At 35.1% G+C, this 20,032-nt stretch overlaps 1 protein-coding gene across 1 annotated transcript in view; it reads left to right on the top strand.

The window, feature by feature from the left end:
- The window catches only part of adcy1b (adenylate cyclase 1b), a 173,205-nt gene that overhangs the window by 138,244 nt on the left and 14,929 nt on the right, over positions 1–20,032 (top strand). Inside the window, exons 13-14 of the mRNA XM_049482059.1 lie at positions 483–745; positions 10,241–10,373. Of these exons, the coding sequence (XP_049338016.1) occupies positions 483–745; positions 10,241–10,373 (396 nt within the window). The remainder of the gene's footprint in view (positions 1–482; positions 746–10,240; positions 10,374–20,032) is intronic.

The following is a 20,032-nucleotide window of genomic DNA, read 5'->3' as shown; positions in this document are numbered from 1 at the left end:
AAATTGCATTTGTTTTTCTTCAGACGCAAATTTTTATAGTGAATATTTAAATGGAAATAAAAGAATGAATGTAAGAAATGCAGTTACTGTATATTAGTGGTGACAATTAAAATATCAGTATAAACTTTGTTGTTTGAGGGGAGATAAAATCAACGTAGGGCGCTGGAATAAAGAATGCATGATAAATTGAATTGTAAATGACTCAGATTATGGCAGAAGTAGGGGTCAAATTTGGTGCCTTAATTACCTTGCTTTAAAAAAATAGTAACGCATTACTGATTCCAAATTAACAGCATGCGTTAACGCTTTAACGTTGACAGCCCTAAAATAAATAAGGTTGACCATTTTTTCTTTATTTTCATTTCTATGCTGTCTAATGTTTTTTTTTCTGATTTGAGTTTATATAAAACAGAGTTTGACCCTTCATTATGTTTTCCCAGAACACTGTGTAACTCATCGCTCATTTCTGCATTTCTCTGCAGGTGGGCTGCATGCCATGGCTCTGGTCTACCAACTCCACCAGCTCCATCGTCATCATTGACTCAGCAGGTGGTGCCAACAGAACCATGGCAGAGTTGCCCTGTGACGGGGCGCAGTATGCCTTCTTGGCCTGCATCATGGGCACCATGACCATGGCCCTGTTCCTGAGAGTGTCCTGGCTGCCCAAGATGCTCCTGCTGGTCATGGTGGCAGTCAGCTACATCACCGTGCTGGAGCTGAGCGGCTACCGCAGGGCCATAACTGGGTAGGTGACCAGGATTTATAGGAATTCTTATTCTAGTTATAAATGTACTGTGTGGTAAATTTATTGGTTAGTATGGTAAGTTGGGGTTACTCATAGAACCCATATCCATCCTCGACCTCCACCTTGCAAGTTCTTCATAGGGGTCATAAGGTAGCACCTTCCTTCATCAGAATTTCACTGAGTTAAGCCCATCATTTCTATGGAGACCCAACACTAGAGCAGCACAACTCTATGGCGGCTTCTTTGGTGACTAAGAGCATGCCTAATCCCAGTGGCACCACTGATGCTTGTCCACCGCCTTCAGTTCCATGTAGATTTTACCCACTACATTAAAAAAACATCCATACATTTCCAAGTGTGCTTTGTGTTTGGCGGACGGGAAAACTGTAACTTATATTTAAGTTGAGAAAAAAAATACAGACTATTCAGTTATGTCTTATGATCACTTAGCTACGTTACTCTGTACATCATCAATGTATTTGAAAAAATTGAAATCATCAATATTCTTTTAAACACAGACTATTTTTAATCATGAGACAAAACATAATGGTCTACACTTTTTTCCTCAAGCCTAAATTTAAGTTACAGTTCCCCCGTCCACCAATCGTCTCTGGTGGAGACCTCCTTCCTGTCCCCTACAGCTGTTTAAGAAATAGGCCGACTATTTAAGCGAGATTTCCATATCTGGTAATTAAAAGGTATTTCGATCTCTTTTAATGAAGCCCTGCTCTCTTTGTGAGCGCTCCCTTTTTTTTATTCGACCTCTCGTAAGTGTTTGAAGATGAATAGAGGCTCATTAGCCCTGCATGAACCTTTGAAAACAGTCAGGACACAAAACCATGCATGACCCTCAACATCCCACCTACTTAACCAAGCGGCTGTTGAGAGGAAGTGGGGAGGGTGAGGCGATAGAGAGGGAGAGGTAGACGGCGAGTTTATTAGATAGGCTGACATTGTATTTAAAAATACAATTAAACCTGTTCTGCTGGTACAGTATGCCATTCATTACACCATCATACCACTACTGTAACATAGCACTGCTGGAACTGCACAGAAATACTGTGTAAATAAATAGGTATGGGTAAATAAGTGGGTATGGGATCTAAAATAGTTTTTTACATGTGTTGATAATGAGACCATCATTGCAGCCCACTAAAATCTCCAAAACTCAAAAATTATAGGCCCAATTTAGACCCAAAATGCCAGTCTTGAGCTAGAGCTTAGAAAATCGTGACCATCTGAATGTCTGCCCTGGTGAACTTGGATGACATTATTACAGACCACCATCATTAAAGACCACTAAAATGTCCAAAACTCACATTATAGGCCCAATCTAGACCCTATTTCCAGTGCAAAACCCATGTTAAAACCCTTTTGGTCCAGTAGTTGACCCTGATGGGGCCCATCGATCACTGGCATCCCTAAATGGGGTGAACATGGAACATATGGCCAAGATCTTCTGGTTCCCAGTTGGGTTAAACACACAAGTCCCACATGAGTATGTTATCTGGGTATGTATTACATAACAAGGTCTTTGCTCAGAGCCAAGACCTGATCAAGGTCAAGAAACTAGACCATCTCTAGACCAAGGCCTGGGTCACTGGGTCAGAAGACAAAATGCCAGTCTTGAACATCTGAATGTCTGCCCTGGTGAACTTGGATGACATTATTACAGACCACCATCATTACAGACCACTAAAATATTAAAAACTCACACTATAGGCCCAATTTTGACCTTATTTGCTGTGCTTAACCCAAATGGGGCCCATCCTAAACCCCTACTTGTCCAGTCACTGACCAGTTGCTGAGTCTTGAGCTAGAGCCTTAAAGATTGTGACTATCTGAATGTCTGCCCTGGTAAACTTAGATGACACTATCTGGGCTATGTGGCTATGGTGCTCCATTGGCGTCCCTGGTTTGAGGAGCACAATGAAGGCTTGAGGACCTTAAAAGAGGCATCTGCCTTGATTACCTTGTCAGAAGCCACTGGCTTAAGGACCTTGTTAGAGGCATCTGGTTTAAGATTCCTGACAGTGGGTCTGCAGCTTGAGACCCTTTTGAGAGGTCCCTGGCTTGCAGACTTTGTTGGAGGCCTCTGGTTTAAGGACATCATCACGCCTTCATAACTTTTTAAAGATCGCTGGCTGGCAGTGACGTCCAGAATAGCACAAGTTAGGGATATATACATCTCTGGCAACAGTTTCGCAAAGAGAAACAGCTTCAGCTTCTTCTAACAGTGTGGAAACAGAGGCCTCTTGCTCTGGGAGCTTGTTTGAGGTCTTCAGCTTGAGAAGCTCGTCAGATTCCTTCAGCCTGGGGAGCTCATTGGAGGTCTCCAACTTGAGTTGCTTGTCAGAGACCAGGAAAGCCTGAAGTTGTTGCAGTAATTTGAAGCCAATTATTACAGTATCTTTCATTCTGACCCTATTTTTAACTTCAGCTGGTCCACCAACCTGATAATGTCACAAACTGGCAAGAAGATGATTCTTTAATGGTTCTGTATGTGTCTATTTTAACACTTTCTTTACTAACACTAGTGAAAAAAGTAGATTATTATGCTATAGTGCACTGAAGTGTTCTTGTAGCCACATTATTAATCAGTATATTTAAAGAGTGATACAATAGAACAACTTTTTTTATACTCATATTATACTTTAATTGTATAAAAATAGTACAAAAGTCTTACTTGAATTGTGCTAAGTGTACTTAACTGTACTAAAATTGAACTATTTTAAATATTTAAATACTTAAGTAACATTTAAACATCATACTACCTAATGTATGTAACCCCATATTTTAAATAATATGCGTACAGTAAAATGATAATACATTTAATGAGTATTACAACTGTATCACTATTATTATACACCAGGTATATTAGAAATGTACTAAGAATTGATGTTAAATATATGTGATCTATTTACATTAGAGTACAAATATGCTTCTTGTTCCTGTCTTTTGTAAGTAGCACACTTCTAGAACTCACTTTGTTGAGTATAAAATATATTTTAATATACTGTACTACATTTTTTAAAATTTTATAAATGTAGTAATTTAATTTACTTTATAAAAGGTTACATGATACATTGTACTTTAAGTGAACTACTGTAACCGCTGTTGTTAACACACTTTGTTAAAAACTTACAAAATATATTTGGAAATAAGTATTTTAGAAGTATATTGAATTACATTAAACTAAAAGTGTACTTCATAGTAGTCTAATGATTTAAAGTACACTATATTGTACTTTTTAAAAAGTATGATCAAAGTTTACTTTCAAACATTTTATGAAAGCATAATATTAATGTACTTTTCTAATATATTTTAAGTAAGTACATAAATATGTTAGCATATTTACAGCATACATTTCTCAATATGTTTTAAGTACAATTAAGTATATATATATTGTTTTTTTCACAAGGGATTTAATAAGATCTTTTTAAGATTCATGTTGGACAATGAAACTGAAACACCTGGTCGTGATTTGATCAGCTGTGGTTTTATGTTTTTTGGATACAATCCGGGTTAGCACCCGAACATCCCTTTCAGACAGCTTCCTCTTACAGCGTCCACAGTTAATCCTGTTGGATGTGGTTCGTCCTTCTTGGTGGGATGCTGACATTACCCTGGATACCGTGGCTCTTGATACATCACAAAGACTTGCTGTCTTGGTCACAGATGCTCCAGCAAGACGTGCACCAACAATTTGTCCTCTTTTGAACTCTGGTATGTCACCCATAATGTTGTGTGCATTGTGTGCAATATTTAGAGCAGAACTGTGCTCTTACCCTGATAATTGAACCTTCACACTCTGCTCTTACTGGTGCAATGTGCAATTAATGAAGATTGGCCACCAGGCTGCTCCAATTTAGCCATGAAACCTCCCATTCTAAAATGACTTGTCCATAAGCAGGCACAGTTTTGTTGAGCTACCTATATCATATATAATGGTTTGGGTTGTATGGGTCAGTAGATATCTACAGAATAATATGCAAATGCTTGTTTTAGCAAGGTTGTATTTGGGTAGGCCAGATGGTTTTCAGCCCCCCAGATACGCACTTGTATCCCTTTCCTGTATAAAAAGTGACAGCTTTTCCCTGACCAATTAATTTCCATTTAGATCATCCTGTGCTGTCTTGTCTTATCTCATGCATCACAGACTGCAATGCTGTTTTTTTATTTAAATAAAGGGGAAAAAAAGAGAGAGAACAAGTTGTGCATTACTGTGACAGTTCAGGACTATTTGATATGGCTATGCATAGGTGCCAATGACTGGAGGGCATTGAGATATTCGCCAAAAATAAAAAAAGGAGAAAAAAAATGCTCAAAAGCGTCAGAAAAGGTGTTATTGTGATTTTTTTCTCCAAAAAAATAATTATAATTGGTAATACTGTAACTCTATTAAACAACTAAACAACTATTCATTAAAACACTTATCATTTTCATTATACTCAAGTTACATAGTATGGTTATTTTGCTTGTGGGGTTGCCAGATTTGTGCAATTCAATTCAGTCATGGGTTGTTTTCAATCTAAAGACAAGTTAGATGTATATAGTGGACAATGGGCTGATGGTCTATCACTGGTCTGTCAACTTTATGGTCTTTATTAGTCTTCAAAGCATATTTCTCAAGGTTTTCACAGGATACTTTTTCATTTTCACACTATTTCCCCCACTTATATTAATATACCAGTGCATGACAAAAAATTTGACTATCCTTGAAAAGTTATTTTATTTCAGTAATTCAGTTAAAAAATGTGAAACTCATATATTATATAGATGTATTACACACAGAGTGATCTATTTTAAGAGTTTATTTATTTTATTGTTAACGACTATGGCTTACGACCCTCTAAACCTTCACTGATCATCAGTAAATTTTACATTTCATTCGTAAATGAACGGAGCAGAGTCTGGAGGAAGAGTGGAGAGACACACAGTCCAAACTGCTGGAGGTCTAGTGTGAAGTTTCCACCAATCAGTGATGGTTTGGAAAGACATGTCATCTGCTGGTGTTGATCCACTGTGTTTTATTATCAAGTCTAAAGTCAGTGCAGTTTTGTTTTCCCGCAAAATCTTACAGCACTTCATGCTTCCCTCTGCTACTGACAACCTTTATGGAGATGCGGATTTCATTTTCCAGCAGGACTTGGTACACTGCCCACACTGCAGAAAGTATTAATTGGTCTAAGAATGTAATATTCTGAGATACTGATTTTTAGACTTTTCATTGGCTCTAAGCCATAATCATAAATCATCAACCAACAATAAAAGAAATAAACACTTAAAATAGATCACTCTGTGTTTAATACATCTATATAATATATGAGTTTCACATTTTGAACTGAAATAAAGTAACTTTTCAATTATATTCTATTTTTTTAGATGCACTAGTATAAGAGACCCCAGCAGTATAATATATATATATTTAATTAGAATAAACATACACAATGCATGGACTGGTGTCTCTCATTTAAACCTGAATTAACACAAATTCATTGAATAGCACTGTCAATATATGACCTTTATTAAATACAACGAATATATTATGAAATGCATTGTAACTAAATATTTATTAATACACCTAATATATTCCTCCCTCCCCCAAATCAATCATCTCTCATTCATTACGTTCAAAAATGGTTTTATTTGTCCTTCCAGTATGGAACTCGAGTGGACACCCATGCCTCCTTTGTGAAAGTGATAATTACCCTCCCCCAGCCTTACGCAGTAAAGTGCTTTCCCTGCTTCAACACACCTGATTTAACTCTAATTATCAAGGCTAATTACCCCAGCCCTTGAGTTAAGTTGAATCAGGTGGATTAGAGCAGTTAAAAGCGCTGCATGTCTTAATGAATGAATGTATGCACTCTATGCACTCTATGGTTGCTGCCACTTGCTCATGTATTTATTGGGGAAAATGACCTAATTCTACATATCTGTGAGTGACAACAGTATACGCATTAAAACCTTATCCCACCTGTGAAGCATGGTGGTGGTAGTGTCATGGCTTTGGCCTGATACTGATGGAACAATGATTTCTGAATGATACAGTATAGTGGCTTATTCTAAAGAAAAAAACCTCTCTGTCTCTGAGATGAATCTCAGGAGAATAGGCAGTGGGTCATGCAGCAGGACAATGACCCTCAGCACGTTCTAAGTCTTTCTACCAAATAATGGCTAAAAAAAAGGAAAGAAATGTTGTGAAAAGAGCTGAAGCAGCAGATAACTGTAAGAAACGCACCAACATAACAGAGTTAAAGCTGTTTTGTATGGAGGAATATTTCATACAGACAAGAAGAACGAAAACAGATTTGAAAAGAGCTGAAAAATAAGTTTTAAAGGGGCACAAACCCCCCTGATTTTAGCTGACTCCTCCCTCAGCTCAAGTTTAAAAAAGACTAAAAAATGGGAGGGATAGTTTGGGAGGGGCACTGAGTGATGTATGGGTTTAGGGGTGAGGTAGGAGGGAGAGCTGATTGGCTGAACTGCACTATAAGCTACACTATAAGACTCCTTGGGCAAAACTCCTTCACTGCAAAACCATTATTCTTAGCAAGTGAAATTAACTAGTTTTAAGGCAATAAATATTATTTTTTTTCTCTGATACATTTTTTTGGTCTTACTAAGCATCATAAGTGTAAGATTGTTTTACTTATTTTAGGAATATGAATAAAGTATTTTACACTCAAAATAAGCACAAAATGTTACTAGTCAAGTTATATTGATTTTTGTTTACAAATTTAAGCATTAAAATGAAAATGGAAGGATTTTTGCTTGATTTAAGCTTTTTTCACTCATTTTGAAACTTTGTGATTGCTTATTTAAAAAAATCTAACTAAGAAAAAATTGCTCACCCCATTGGTAGATTTTGTTGCTTAGTTTAAACATTTATGTCTCAATTTACATATATTTTGTCTAGCTTTTGCCAATGGATATTTTGCAGTGTAACACTACATTGGCCCAATGCTGTAATATGAATAACCGTGTAAGTCACTCTGGATAAGAGCATCAGTCAAATGTTGTAAATGTAAATGTAAATGTAACCAATGGACTTAAGGTAATGCTTTAACCCTTATAAAGGGTTTATAAATAGTTTATAAAAGAGTTTATTAATGGTTATAAATTAAGTTACCATTTATAAGCTTAACTTACAACGTATAAATAGAAAGAACAACAGTGGAAATAATTTTAACATATGTAATAAAATAGTATAGAAAGTCAGTGTAATTAGTCGTTTAATATGTTATTAAACTTAAATGAATAAAGTTATTAACAGATATGTTAATGCTGACTAATGAAAAAGACATTAGTCTATTTGGTACATGGCAGACTACCGTTGCCCTTCCTATTTGTGCTCTTATTAACTTCTTATTAATGGTTTATAACCTAATTAATAGCAATTACTACACTCCTTTGTAAACTAATTATAAACCCTTTATAAAGGAATCTTATTTTAAAGTGGTACAGACTCTAATTTTGGTTATAGACCGGATGGTCGTTCTGTACTTCTCACTGAATAAAAATGATGAGTAAAATTTACTTAAAACAAGTTTTGCAACTTTCTGCATTCGCTTTTTTTTATTAAATTTAATTTCAGGTATATTTAAGTAACTTTAACTCGCTTTCAAGACTTAAATGTTACACAGAGTAAATAAGTGAACTGAACTTCAGTCAATCCTTTCTTTTAGTAAACTTTACTTCATTTATTTTTACTGAATCAATCCTTTCTTTTAGTAAACTTTACTTCATTTATTTTTACTGAATCAATCCTTTCTTTTAGTAAAATTTACTTCATTTATTTTTACTGAATCAATCCTTTCTTTTAGTAAACTTTACTTCATTTATTTTTACTGAATCAATCCTTTCTTTTAATAAACTTTACTTCATTTATTTTTACTGAATCAATCCTTTCTTTTAGTAAACTTTACTTCATTTATTTTTACTGAATCAATCCTTTCTTTTAGTAAACTTTACTTCATTTCTGCATACAATATTACCTAATTACAATTACTTCATTTATACAATATTACTCAAAAAATGTATAATACATAATATATTAGAATTCTTGAAATTTAAATATTTTTAGTTATTAGTAGACTAAAAAGAATATATTACATGCCATCCATATGTTAAGACAGTGAGACCTGGTCTGTTTACAAAATAAATAAATAAAATATAACAAAAAATAAAATATATATAAAAAAATATTTGATAATATATGAATTAAGTTATTGTAATTAGGTAATATAGTATGCAGAAATGAAGTAAAGTTTACTAAAAGAAAGGATTGATTCAGTAAAAATAAAGTAAATAAAGTTTACTAAAAGAAAGGATTGATTCAGTAATAATAAATAAAGTAAAGTTTACTAAAAGAAAGGATTGATTCAGTAAAAATAAATGAAGTAAAGTTTACTAAAAGAAAGGATTGATTCAGTAAAAATAAATGAAGTAAAGTTTACTAAAAGAAAGGATTGATTCAGTAAAAATAAATGAAGTAAAGTTTATTTAAAGAAAGGATTGATTCAGTAAAAATAAATGAAGTAAAGTTTACTAAAAGAAAGGATTGATTCAGTAAAAATAAATTAAGTGAAGTTTACTAAAAGAAAGGATTGAATCAGTAAAAATAAATGAAGTAAAGTTTACTAAAAGAAAGGATTTATTCAGTAAAAATAAATGAAGTAAAGTTTACTAAAAGAAAGGATTGAATCAGTAAAAATAAATGAAGTAAAGTTTACTAAAAGAAAGGATTTATTCAGTAAAAATAAATGAAGTAAAGTTTACTAAAAGAAAGGATTGATTCAGTAAAAATAAATGAAGTAAAGTTTACTAAAAGAAAGGATTGATTCAGTAAAAATAAATGAAGTAAAGTTTACTAAAAGAAAGGATTGATTCAGCAAAAATAAATGAAGTAAAGTTTATTAAAAGAAAGGATTGATTCAGTAAAAATAAATGAAGTAAAGTTTACTAAAAGAAAGGATTGATTCAGTAAAAATAAATGAAGTAAAGTTTACTAAAAGAAAGGATTGATTCAGTAAAAATAAATGAAGTAAAGTTTACTAAAAGAAAGGATTGATTCAGTAAAAATAAATGAAGTAAAGTTTACTAAAAGAAAGGATTGATTCAGTAAAAATAAATGAAGTAAAGTTTACTAAAAGAAAGGATTGATTCAGTAAAAATAAATGAAGTAAAGTTTACTAAAAGAAAGGATTGATTCAGTAAAAATAAATGAAGTAAAGTTTACTAAAAGAAAGGATTGATTCAGTAAAAATAAATTGAGTAAAGTTTAATAAAAGAAAGGATTGATTCAATAAAAATAAATTAAGCAAAGTTTACTAAAGAAAGAAATTTCTTTCAGTGCTGTTCTTAATGATGTGTTTAAGATTAAGTGTGAATATATATATATATATATATATATATATATATATATATATATATATATATATATATAGTATAAAACACACTGTAATAAAGTGTTCGTGCTGTTCTCCACAGGGGCAGCGTGGGCTCCTTTAACGTCCGTGGCTTCGAGCCCATCCTATCTTTGCTGCTGTTCTCCAGTGCGCTGGCTCTGCACTCCCGCCAGCTGGAGCTCAAGCTGCGCCTGGACTTCCTCTGGGCCACACAGGTGAGGACCACTGAGTACAAGCCAAACACACAAACACATCCACATGAGAAATGTGAAGTACTATACACTGTACACTATACACTACACACCAGGGGTCGGCAATAGGCGGCCCACGGCCCAGATGTGGCCCGCAAGAATGAAACATCTGGCCCGTGAGGTTGTTTGAACTATAATGAACGTTAATGAAAAAAAAAAAAAATATATATATATATATATTCTCTGGTGTGCTTTTGTTTACGTTCCTCCCCTGTCTCTCTCTCTGTCGCGCTCGTCGTGTTTGTTTTTTCCGCCAGTTCTTAGGCTCCCTATTTCCTTATAAGGGCTTTTTTTTTTCTTGCGCTTGTCCCAATTCACTAGCCGGGGCAGCGGTAGTGTATTGGACCGCGACCCTGGTGACACAGGTTCAATCCTGCATAAGAACAGGTGTGTTTATTTATGTATTTATGTATTTATTTTTCTTGAGATCAACTGTTCTGCGATTAGGTTCAACAACCCTCTGGGCTGGAGAGCTGCTAGTCTGTAACACTCCATCCCATTACACTTCATTTTCCAAAACAGATTGTTTTTTTGTGGCCACCACATAATGGCAAAAATATCTGGCCCGTGGCCAAACTTAATTGCTATATATACACTATATATACACTGTACATTGTATTGCCAGTTTATTAGGCCCACTTTCTTTGCAGCTTGAACTATGGACATTTTAAACACATTTGATCATCAGCAAAAGTCCATTAAGTACTTTATAGTCAGTGTTACTTTAGTACAATATGCATATTGATTGTGTATAGTTAAAACGTGCTGTTAAAATAGCGTGAGAATTTAGTAATAAATCTACACTGATGGTTTGGTGCGGTGGTCTGGAAGTGAGGTGTGTTCAGGTAAATTTCTGACGTGTTTCTATTTTAGTGACGGGAAATACAAGTGCTGACTGATTAAAACCCTGACAGCAGTCAATACTCAGCCACCCAATCCTATCTAATCCATTTAATATCAACAATAAACAGAATAAAGAATAAAATATCATTGCTGTTCCTTTAAATGAGCTGCTGGTGTAGAGCTTTGGACATGATATATAATAAAGCTAATATATTGTGTTGATTTTTAATAATGGAAATTTATTTTTGAAGACTATATTAGAGCTCTACAGGAACACATGCAGAATTATTCTGTAAACAAACCAGAATATGTTTTATATACTTTAGGTTCTTATAAATAAGTATCATAAGTATCTTTGAGGACAGATCTGCAGACTCTTGGTTTTAATTTTAATCTCAGTGTCTTCATGAGGGAGAGTCACCTGGAATAGTTTTCTCAGCCTCTTGAAGGAAGGAGTTCCTGGAGGTGCTGAACAATAGCTGCAGCTTTTTCTTTACGCTGTGAAGCTCCAGCTCATCCCAATTAAATCACCTCAAATCACCATCTCAGTTCATCAGGTTTAGATCAGGGGATTAATGTGGAGGAATAACACTTTTTTTTATACTGTTTACTATGTAATTCCATATGTGTCCCTTAATTGGTTTCATGTCTTTAATATTAATCTAAAATGTAGAAAATAAAGAAAATAAATACATTTTAGACTTTAGATTAAGCTTGAAGAGCAAAACAAATATAGATGTGGCTATTTAACTTATTGCAAGTGGAAAAAAGAGGCAAATTTAATGAAAAAAAAAAAAAACAGAAAAAAACAGTGTTACACTGTAAGCCCGGATAAGTTGAATTTACTTAAAAAAATTTTTTGATGAAACCGGTTGGCCTTAAAAAAGTTAAGTAATGGGGAATGAAAACTTCAACATCAAGTTATTACAACTAAAGGGAAAGTTGATTTAACTTTTTTATTTATGTTAAACTGTAAGACAGGATAAATTGAATTTACTTAACTTTTTTAAGGCAGCCGGTAATGGGGAATAAAAACTTGAGTATAAATTAAAACATCAAGTTATTACAACTAAAAGGGGAGTTGATTTATTTGTAAGGTAGCCCAGGGGGGGAATCACTACACACTGATGGTGAGTGTTAGTCAGAAACTGTTGGACACACCCAGTATGCAAATAGATTATGACAGAAGCCAATTGGAAAGAAGCTGTTAATGAAAAAAAAAGACTAAACTCAGTTATTATAAGTTGGTTCAACTCAAAGAAGATCTCAGTTTGAATAGTACAGTATATGTTCCCACAAATTCAGTTCAACTAACTCAAAATAGTTGAGTATTGTTTAGAAATATCCAATTTTATGTAAAACAGACTTAAATTATTTGAGTTCAAACATTGTATGGGTTTACAGTGTAACTGTAGACCAACATATTGGAGGGGTTTCCAGTAAAATGTCCAGCATCTATTAAACACACAGATTCTTCTCTCGCTGTGTTTTGGTGGTTTGGTTCTACCTGGTCTGTTTTCTGTGATTCTCCGGCTCTCTCTCTCTCAGTACCGGTCCGTATGAAGCGCTCAGGGTTCAGCCGGGTCGTTTTTGCGGAGCTGCTGTTCTGCAGGTCGGGCTCCGGCCGGCACACGGCGACCGGCAGCTCCGGCGCTGGTGTGTGTGTGTTAGTGTTGGCCAGGCTCCAAGGTGAGCCGGGTCGAGCGCGGCGTGTGTGTCCACGCACCTCACATATTTACCCGACATGAGTCAGTGACCTACATTCACCCGCTTCACTACAGACCTGCATTCAAACACTCAGCCTGGAACTGAGGGTCTCAGAGGGGCTACAGCACCGAGACTCCATATATAACTCTGTAAAAACCTCTGGAATATAATCAAGAGGAAGATGGATGATCACGAGCCATCAAACCACCAAACTGAACTGCTTGAACTTTTTCACCACCAGAATTTGCACCAGGAGTAAGCAGCATAAAGTTATCCAAAAGCAGTGTGTAAGACTGGTGGAGGAGGAGAACATGATGCCAAGATGCATAAAAACTGTTGTTAAAAACCAGGGTTATTCCAGCAAATATTGATTTCTGAACTCTTAAAACTTTATGAATATGAACTTGTTTTATTTGCATTATTTGAGGTCTGAAAGCTCTGCATATTTTTTGTTGTTTCAGCCATTTCTCATTTTCTGCAAATAAATGCTCTAAATGACAATATTTTTATTTGGAATTTGGGAGAAATGTTGTCTGTAGTTTATAGAATAAAACAACAATGTTCTTTTTACTCAAACATAAACCTATAAATAGCAAAATCAGAGAAACTGATTCAGAAACTGAAGTTTTCTCTTATTTTTTTTCCAAAGCTGTATATATAATGTATAACCAGTGATACACCATATGCAAATGTAGTGGAATATATGTATTGATGATTACTTTATATTAATGGCCTAATATGACAAAATCCATTTACACGTTCCAAAATAAAAAGTAACATTTATTTAAAATTAAGTCAAAGAGCTTATAACCTACATACATCTCATGATTTGTCCCATTGTATAAGGTTTTCGTTCTTTTTTCTCAACACATAATTATTATTAAGACAGTAAAAATACTAACATATACTAGTGCATCTAAAAAAAATAGAATATCATTGAAAAGTGACTTTATTTCAGTAATTCAGTTCAAAATGTAAACCTCATATCTATTATATAGATGTATTAAACACAGAGTGATCTATTTTAATAGTTTATTTCTTTTATTGTAGATGATTATGGCTTACAGGCAATGAAAACCAAAAAATCAGTGTCTCAGAAAACTATAAAGAATATTATAAGACAAATTGGTACTTTCGTCAGTACTGTGGGCAGCAAGTCCTGCTGGAAAATGAAATCTGCATCTCCATAAAAGTTGTCAGTAGCAGAGGGAAGAAGCATGAAGTGCTGTAAGATTTTGTGGGAAAACAAAACTGCACTGACTTTAGACTTGATAATAAAACACAGTGGATCAACACCAGCAGATGACATGTCTCTCCAAACCATCACTGATTGGTGGAAACATCACACTAGACCTCGAGCAGTTTGGACTGTGTGTCTCTCCACTCTTCCTCCAGACTCTGCTCCCTTCATTTACTTTAAATGTAATGTAAAAATTTACTTATGATCAGTGATGGTTTGGAGAGACATGTCGTCTGCTGGTGTTGATCCACTGTGTTTTATTATCAAGTCTAAAGTCAGTGTTTAATGTATTATGAGAAGCAAGAACTATTAGCATTAGCATTAGCTACTGCACGCATACCACAGACATGTGACCCGGCAGCCACCGAGCGCCGTGTGGACGTGTGGTTTGTGCTGTTTGTGCCTTCAATTAAAGCCTATCGGTCCACCTGCATTAGGATCTGCTCCTCTTTTACTCTGCAGATGTTTGTCAGTGGTGGACGCTGCATCTGCTTGACGTCAGTGTCTGATAATTAACCGCTACCAGGAAGCAGCAGGATGGGATATGTTTGCGTGAGCAGGACTCAGTACAGTATTCTGTGCTGCTGTGTTGGTGCTGGCCTGGGGGCAGGGCTCTGTTTGGAGGTCTGAGAGCTGATCCGAGGGTCTGATAGCGCTGCCTTAGACATAATGTAATAAATTAGAGGCTGAGGACCCTCAGGGCTAACTTATATAACAGAAAAAAAAACAAAAAAAAAGCAATAGAATCGATGAACAGAGAGGGGCTGGCAAAAAAAGAAGCTTACCAAACAGATCACAGAACTACACTCAACTTTCCTGTCAGAATAATAAAATGATTCACAGAGTAAAATTAAAATGATGCACTAACTGAGGCTACGTTTTAATATACAGAGGTTGTACAATGAAACTGAAACACCTGTCAACGTTTTAGTGTAGGAGGTTTCATGGCTAAATTGGAGCAGCCTGGTGGCCAATCTTCATTAATTGCACATTGCACCAGTAAGAGCAGTAAGAGTGTGAAGGTTCAATTATCAGGTTAAGAGCACAGTTCTGCTCTAAATATTGCAATTCACACTATAACATTATGAGTGACATACCAGAGTTCAAAAGAGGACAAATTGTTGGTGCACGTCTTGCTGCAGCATCTGTGTCCAAGACAGCAAGTCTTTGTGATGCATCAAGAGCCACTGTATCCAGGGTAATGTCAGCATACCACCAAGAAGGACCAACCACATCCAACAGGATTAACTGTGGACGCTGTAAGAGGAAGCTGTCTGAAAGGGATGTTCGGGTGCTAACCCGGATTGTATCCAAAAAACATAAAACCACGGCTGATCAAATCACGCAGAATTCAATGTGCACCTCAACTCTCCTGTTTCCACCAGAACTGTCCGTCACCACAATAAATTATTGCCGTCTAAAACCAGGTGTTTCAGTTTCATTGTCCAATTCCTGTATGTATGAATCTGAAAAGCCAGATCATAGTTCATGCGACTTTTACAGCAACAAATAAAAGGGAAAATGGACAACAGCAGTGAGTCAGGGTTTCTGTGGTGGGATTGTGATAAATAAATATTTAGGCTGATGTCTCTGTTCAAACAAAATTAGAATGCTTGCGTTGCAACTGCTCAATATTTCTAAAGAAATGTTAAAAATGCTGTGGTTGTAGTGTCAAAGAACAATAAAAGTTTAAAAACAATGTTGAAAGAAATCAAGCACTCAAACGATAGAAGTGTCCATGGTTAAAAAACCCGAAAAAGCATGAAAAAACAGCCCAAGACCAAGACCTGGTATCAGCCATGAAGAATTAGGTCGAGTGTGTTTTATACTCTGAAACCAGGCTTTTGGCAAAAGTATTGCAGGCTAAATCCCCGTATTATACTCAGCAACCGAGGTGTTTCCACATACAACATGGGCCAATTGCTGTACTGCTTGAATTTTTTGCATCAGGAGTAAAGGCATAAAGTTATCCAAAAGCAGTGTGTAAGACTGGTGGAGGAGAACATGATGCCAAGATGCATGAAAACTGTGACTAAAAAACAGAGTTATTCCACCAAATATTAATTTCTGAACTCATCTTTTGTTATTTCAGCTATTTCTCATTTTCTGCCCTAAATGACAATATTTTTATTTGGAATTTGGGAGAAATGTTGTCTGAAGTTTATAGAATAAAACAACAATGTTAATTTTGCTCAAACATATACCTATAAATAGCAAAATCAGAGAAACTGATTCAGAAACTGAAGTGGTCTCTTCATTTTTTTCCAGAGCTGTAGTTCAGATAGTTTTTTTTTTTTTAACATTTTACATTCATTTTAACCTTTTTAGAATTGTTTTGTCGAGAACAGATCCAAATAAAGACACTAAGAACAGAAATAAACCAAAAAGGAAATCTACACAACAATACATTACACAATAAAAAACATATTATCAAAAATGAACAGGTCAAAAAATAATACCTACAAACAACCATAGAAAAAAAACAATAAAAACTTCAGTACTGGGAATCTTATTCAGTAAACATCTTGTGGACGTGTTGTGAATCAGCAGTGATCAGTAATTCTGAGAGGTTCTGAGAACAGTGCTGCTCACATGATGAAGCCACCAGAACAACACGTGTGATGAAACAAAGTGTGGAAGTTCTTGGAAAAAGACGTGTTTTGCAGTTTTGTGGAACTCTAATTCCCTATAGGACAGTTCTGATGAAGATTCCAGTCTGTTTTGATACTTTACATTTCACAATACAGCTTTCTGAGATAACCTGTATTTACCATCAGTGTCCAAAACTGAAGCTTTACAGGAGAAGAGAAAGACCTTTTTTTTTACTGTTAAAAAGACACTATTCTATGGAGGGCCAAAACTGCCAAAATTAAAAATAAATAAATCAATAAAAATGTATGTAAATCACTCAATAAAAGTAATATGGTGACTAAAACGGTAAAGAATTATTCTAATTATTATATCAAAATAAATACATATACATAAAAATAAATATCATAGTAAATTGTTATTTATAGATTTTTCAATTAACATTGTTTAATTTTTCTAAATTTGTTTATTATTTACATAACTATTTATTTCTGCATGAATTATTTTCCGTTGTTTTATTTCTGTATTTATTTATTTCTCAATGTATTTATTTCTGTATTCATTTATTTCCCAATTTATTTATTTCTGTTTTTTCTTGTCCTTATATGATAATGAAGGGGCTGTCCAGCAATGATGTCACGGTGTCTCAGCATTCCTATTGGTTGATCGATGTCAGATACTATATATGGATTGTACATGTTTTGCCCATTTGGCGGTTACTTTGGTAACGTGGGAGATTATATAATAAAGATCATTTAGATGGTAATACAGACTATAATCCATTTCTTTGAGGAGAGCAGCTGCTTCTCTGAGCAGAACCAATACTGAACTTCACCCCGACATTTCAGCTCCTCTCTCTCTGGGCTTGATTGCTAAGCCTGTACGTGAAAAACACGCCCCCTTCATTATCATATAAGGACAAGGAAAAACCGAAATAAATAAATTGGGAAATAAATGAATGTAGAAATAAATAAATTGGGAAATAAATGAATGCAGAAATAAATAGTTATGTTAATAAATAAAAGTAAATCGAAAAGAAATGTTAATAAAGAAACCCATTAATAACAAATTATTAGGATATAACATTTTTTTACATTTATTTTATATTAATTATATTTATTCTTTAGTGTTTTTATCACCATATTACTTTTATTGAGTGATTTACTTACGTTTTTATTTATTTATTTATTTTTAATTTTAGCAGTTTTGGTCCTCCATACTAATCCTTGAATAAACCCATTTTTTTTAATTAATAGTTCATATATGTTCCTGTGAAGCCAAGAAACAAACATTTTGTTTCTTTTTTGTCTTTCCTAACCTTAAAAAACACTTTTACCAGGTTAGGAAATCTTCTGTACATAGACAAATCACAATTTGCAGATCAGCCTATTGTCACATACAATAAAGGCTATTTGTCGTATTATACTCAGCAACCAAGGTGTTAACACATACAACACAGGCCATTTGCGAGGTGTTGCCACATACAACATGGGCCAGCTGTCGTATAGCAGTCAATCAATAATACCGCCCCTGCTGACATCCAACCATCTGCGTCTCACTGCTATCAGAAATATACTGATATTTTCCCTCCCTCCTGTCCCGCCTCTAAACCCATACATCACCCAGTGCCTTGCCCAAACCACTCCTCATATTTTTTTTATCCTTTTTCAAATTTGAGCTAAGGGTGGAGTCAGAAAAATCAGTTAACTTAACCTTAACTTTAATGGAATGAATTAGTTCTGGAGTAATTTTGGAGCATTTCTATTGGTTCGTTTATCAGGAAATTTTGACACAATATAAAGAACATCAGATTTACATTGGAAAAGTGTGTTAACTGAAGAAGTAATTAGGTATGGTCCACCCTGTGATAGTGTATTTGAACCAGTGTGACATATTCCATCCCAATAATTGTTAATTTAAACTGATGTTAATTTAAATCTGATTTTTAGCAAATTTCTATTTTTTATAAGAAAAAACATGTGCTTTTAAAAACCCAGATTATTTAATCAGACCAAACAATCTAGAGTTGGAACGGTGTCTACATATCAAAAAATACAATAATAAAATAAATGGAGTAAACTGTAGCAGTCAAAAGTTTAGACATACCTTCTCATTCAATGATTTGCATTTTTTCTTTATTTAATTTATCTTCTACATTGTAAATTAATATTAGATGAATGAAAACAGTTAAGGGACACATATAGAATTATGTAGTAAACATTAATAAAAAGTGTTAGTCCTCCACATTAATCCCCTGATCTAAACCTGATGAACTGAGATGGTGATTTGAGGTGATTTAATTGGGATGAGCTGGAGCTTCACAGCATGAAGGAAAAGCAGCAGCTATTGTTCAGCACCTCCAGGAACTCCTTCCTTCAAGATGCTGAGAAAACTATTCCAGGTGACTCTCCCTCATGAAGACACTGAGATTAAAATTAAAACCAAGAGTCTGCAGATCTGTCCTCAAAGATACATGTGATACTTAGAAGATACAACTAAAGTATAAAACATATTCTGGTTTCTTTAACACTTTTTGTTTCAAAGTCAAAGTCAAAGTGTTTTTTATTGTCATTTCAGCTATATACAGAGTGCACAGTGAAACGAAACAACGTTCCTCCAAGGACCATGGTGCACATAAACACAGTGTAGACACAACAATAGTGCAACAGTACAAAAGTGCAGACAGACAATACAACACAATACAGACAAAGAATAATAAATAACAAGACAGTGTGCAAATTTTGCAGTGTGCAAAAAGGACCAGGTGAGGTAGTAATTACTCTATTACACAGTGTGCAATAGAGTCCAGTGAGGTAGTAGGGTTTTTAGTGCTTTCCATTTTCTGGGGTAAGTGGGGTAAGAGTGTGTGTGCATGTACAGAAAAACCACCAGTTCAGTCTCTGCAGTTGAGGAGTCTGATGGCTTGGGGGTAGAAGCTGTTGCAGAATCTGGTCGTGCTGGACCGGATGCTGCGGTACCTTCTTCCCGAAGGCAGGAGGGAGAACAGTTCGTGTGAGGGATGAGTGCGGTCATTCACAATGCTGGTTGCTTTGCTGATGCTGCGAGTGGTGTAGATGTCCGTGATGCAGGGGAGAGAGATGCCGATGATCCTCTCAGCTGTCCTCACAATACGCTGGAGGGTCTTGCGGTCAGAGACGGTGCAGGTCCCAAACCAGGCAGTGATGCAGCTGCTCAGGATGCTCTCAATGGTCCCTCTATAGAAGAGTGTGAGGATGGGTGGAGG

Source organism: Astyanax mexicanus, chromosome 8 (assembly GCF_023375975.1).
Source record: "Astyanax mexicanus isolate ESR-SI-001 chromosome 8, AstMex3_surface, whole genome shotgun sequence".
Taxonomy (NCBI): domain Eukaryota; kingdom Metazoa; phylum Chordata; class Actinopteri; order Characiformes; family Acestrorhamphidae; genus Astyanax; species Astyanax mexicanus.
The sequence above is the reverse complement of the archived record's forward strand: the minus strand, read 5'-3'. Positions and strand labels throughout refer to the sequence as shown.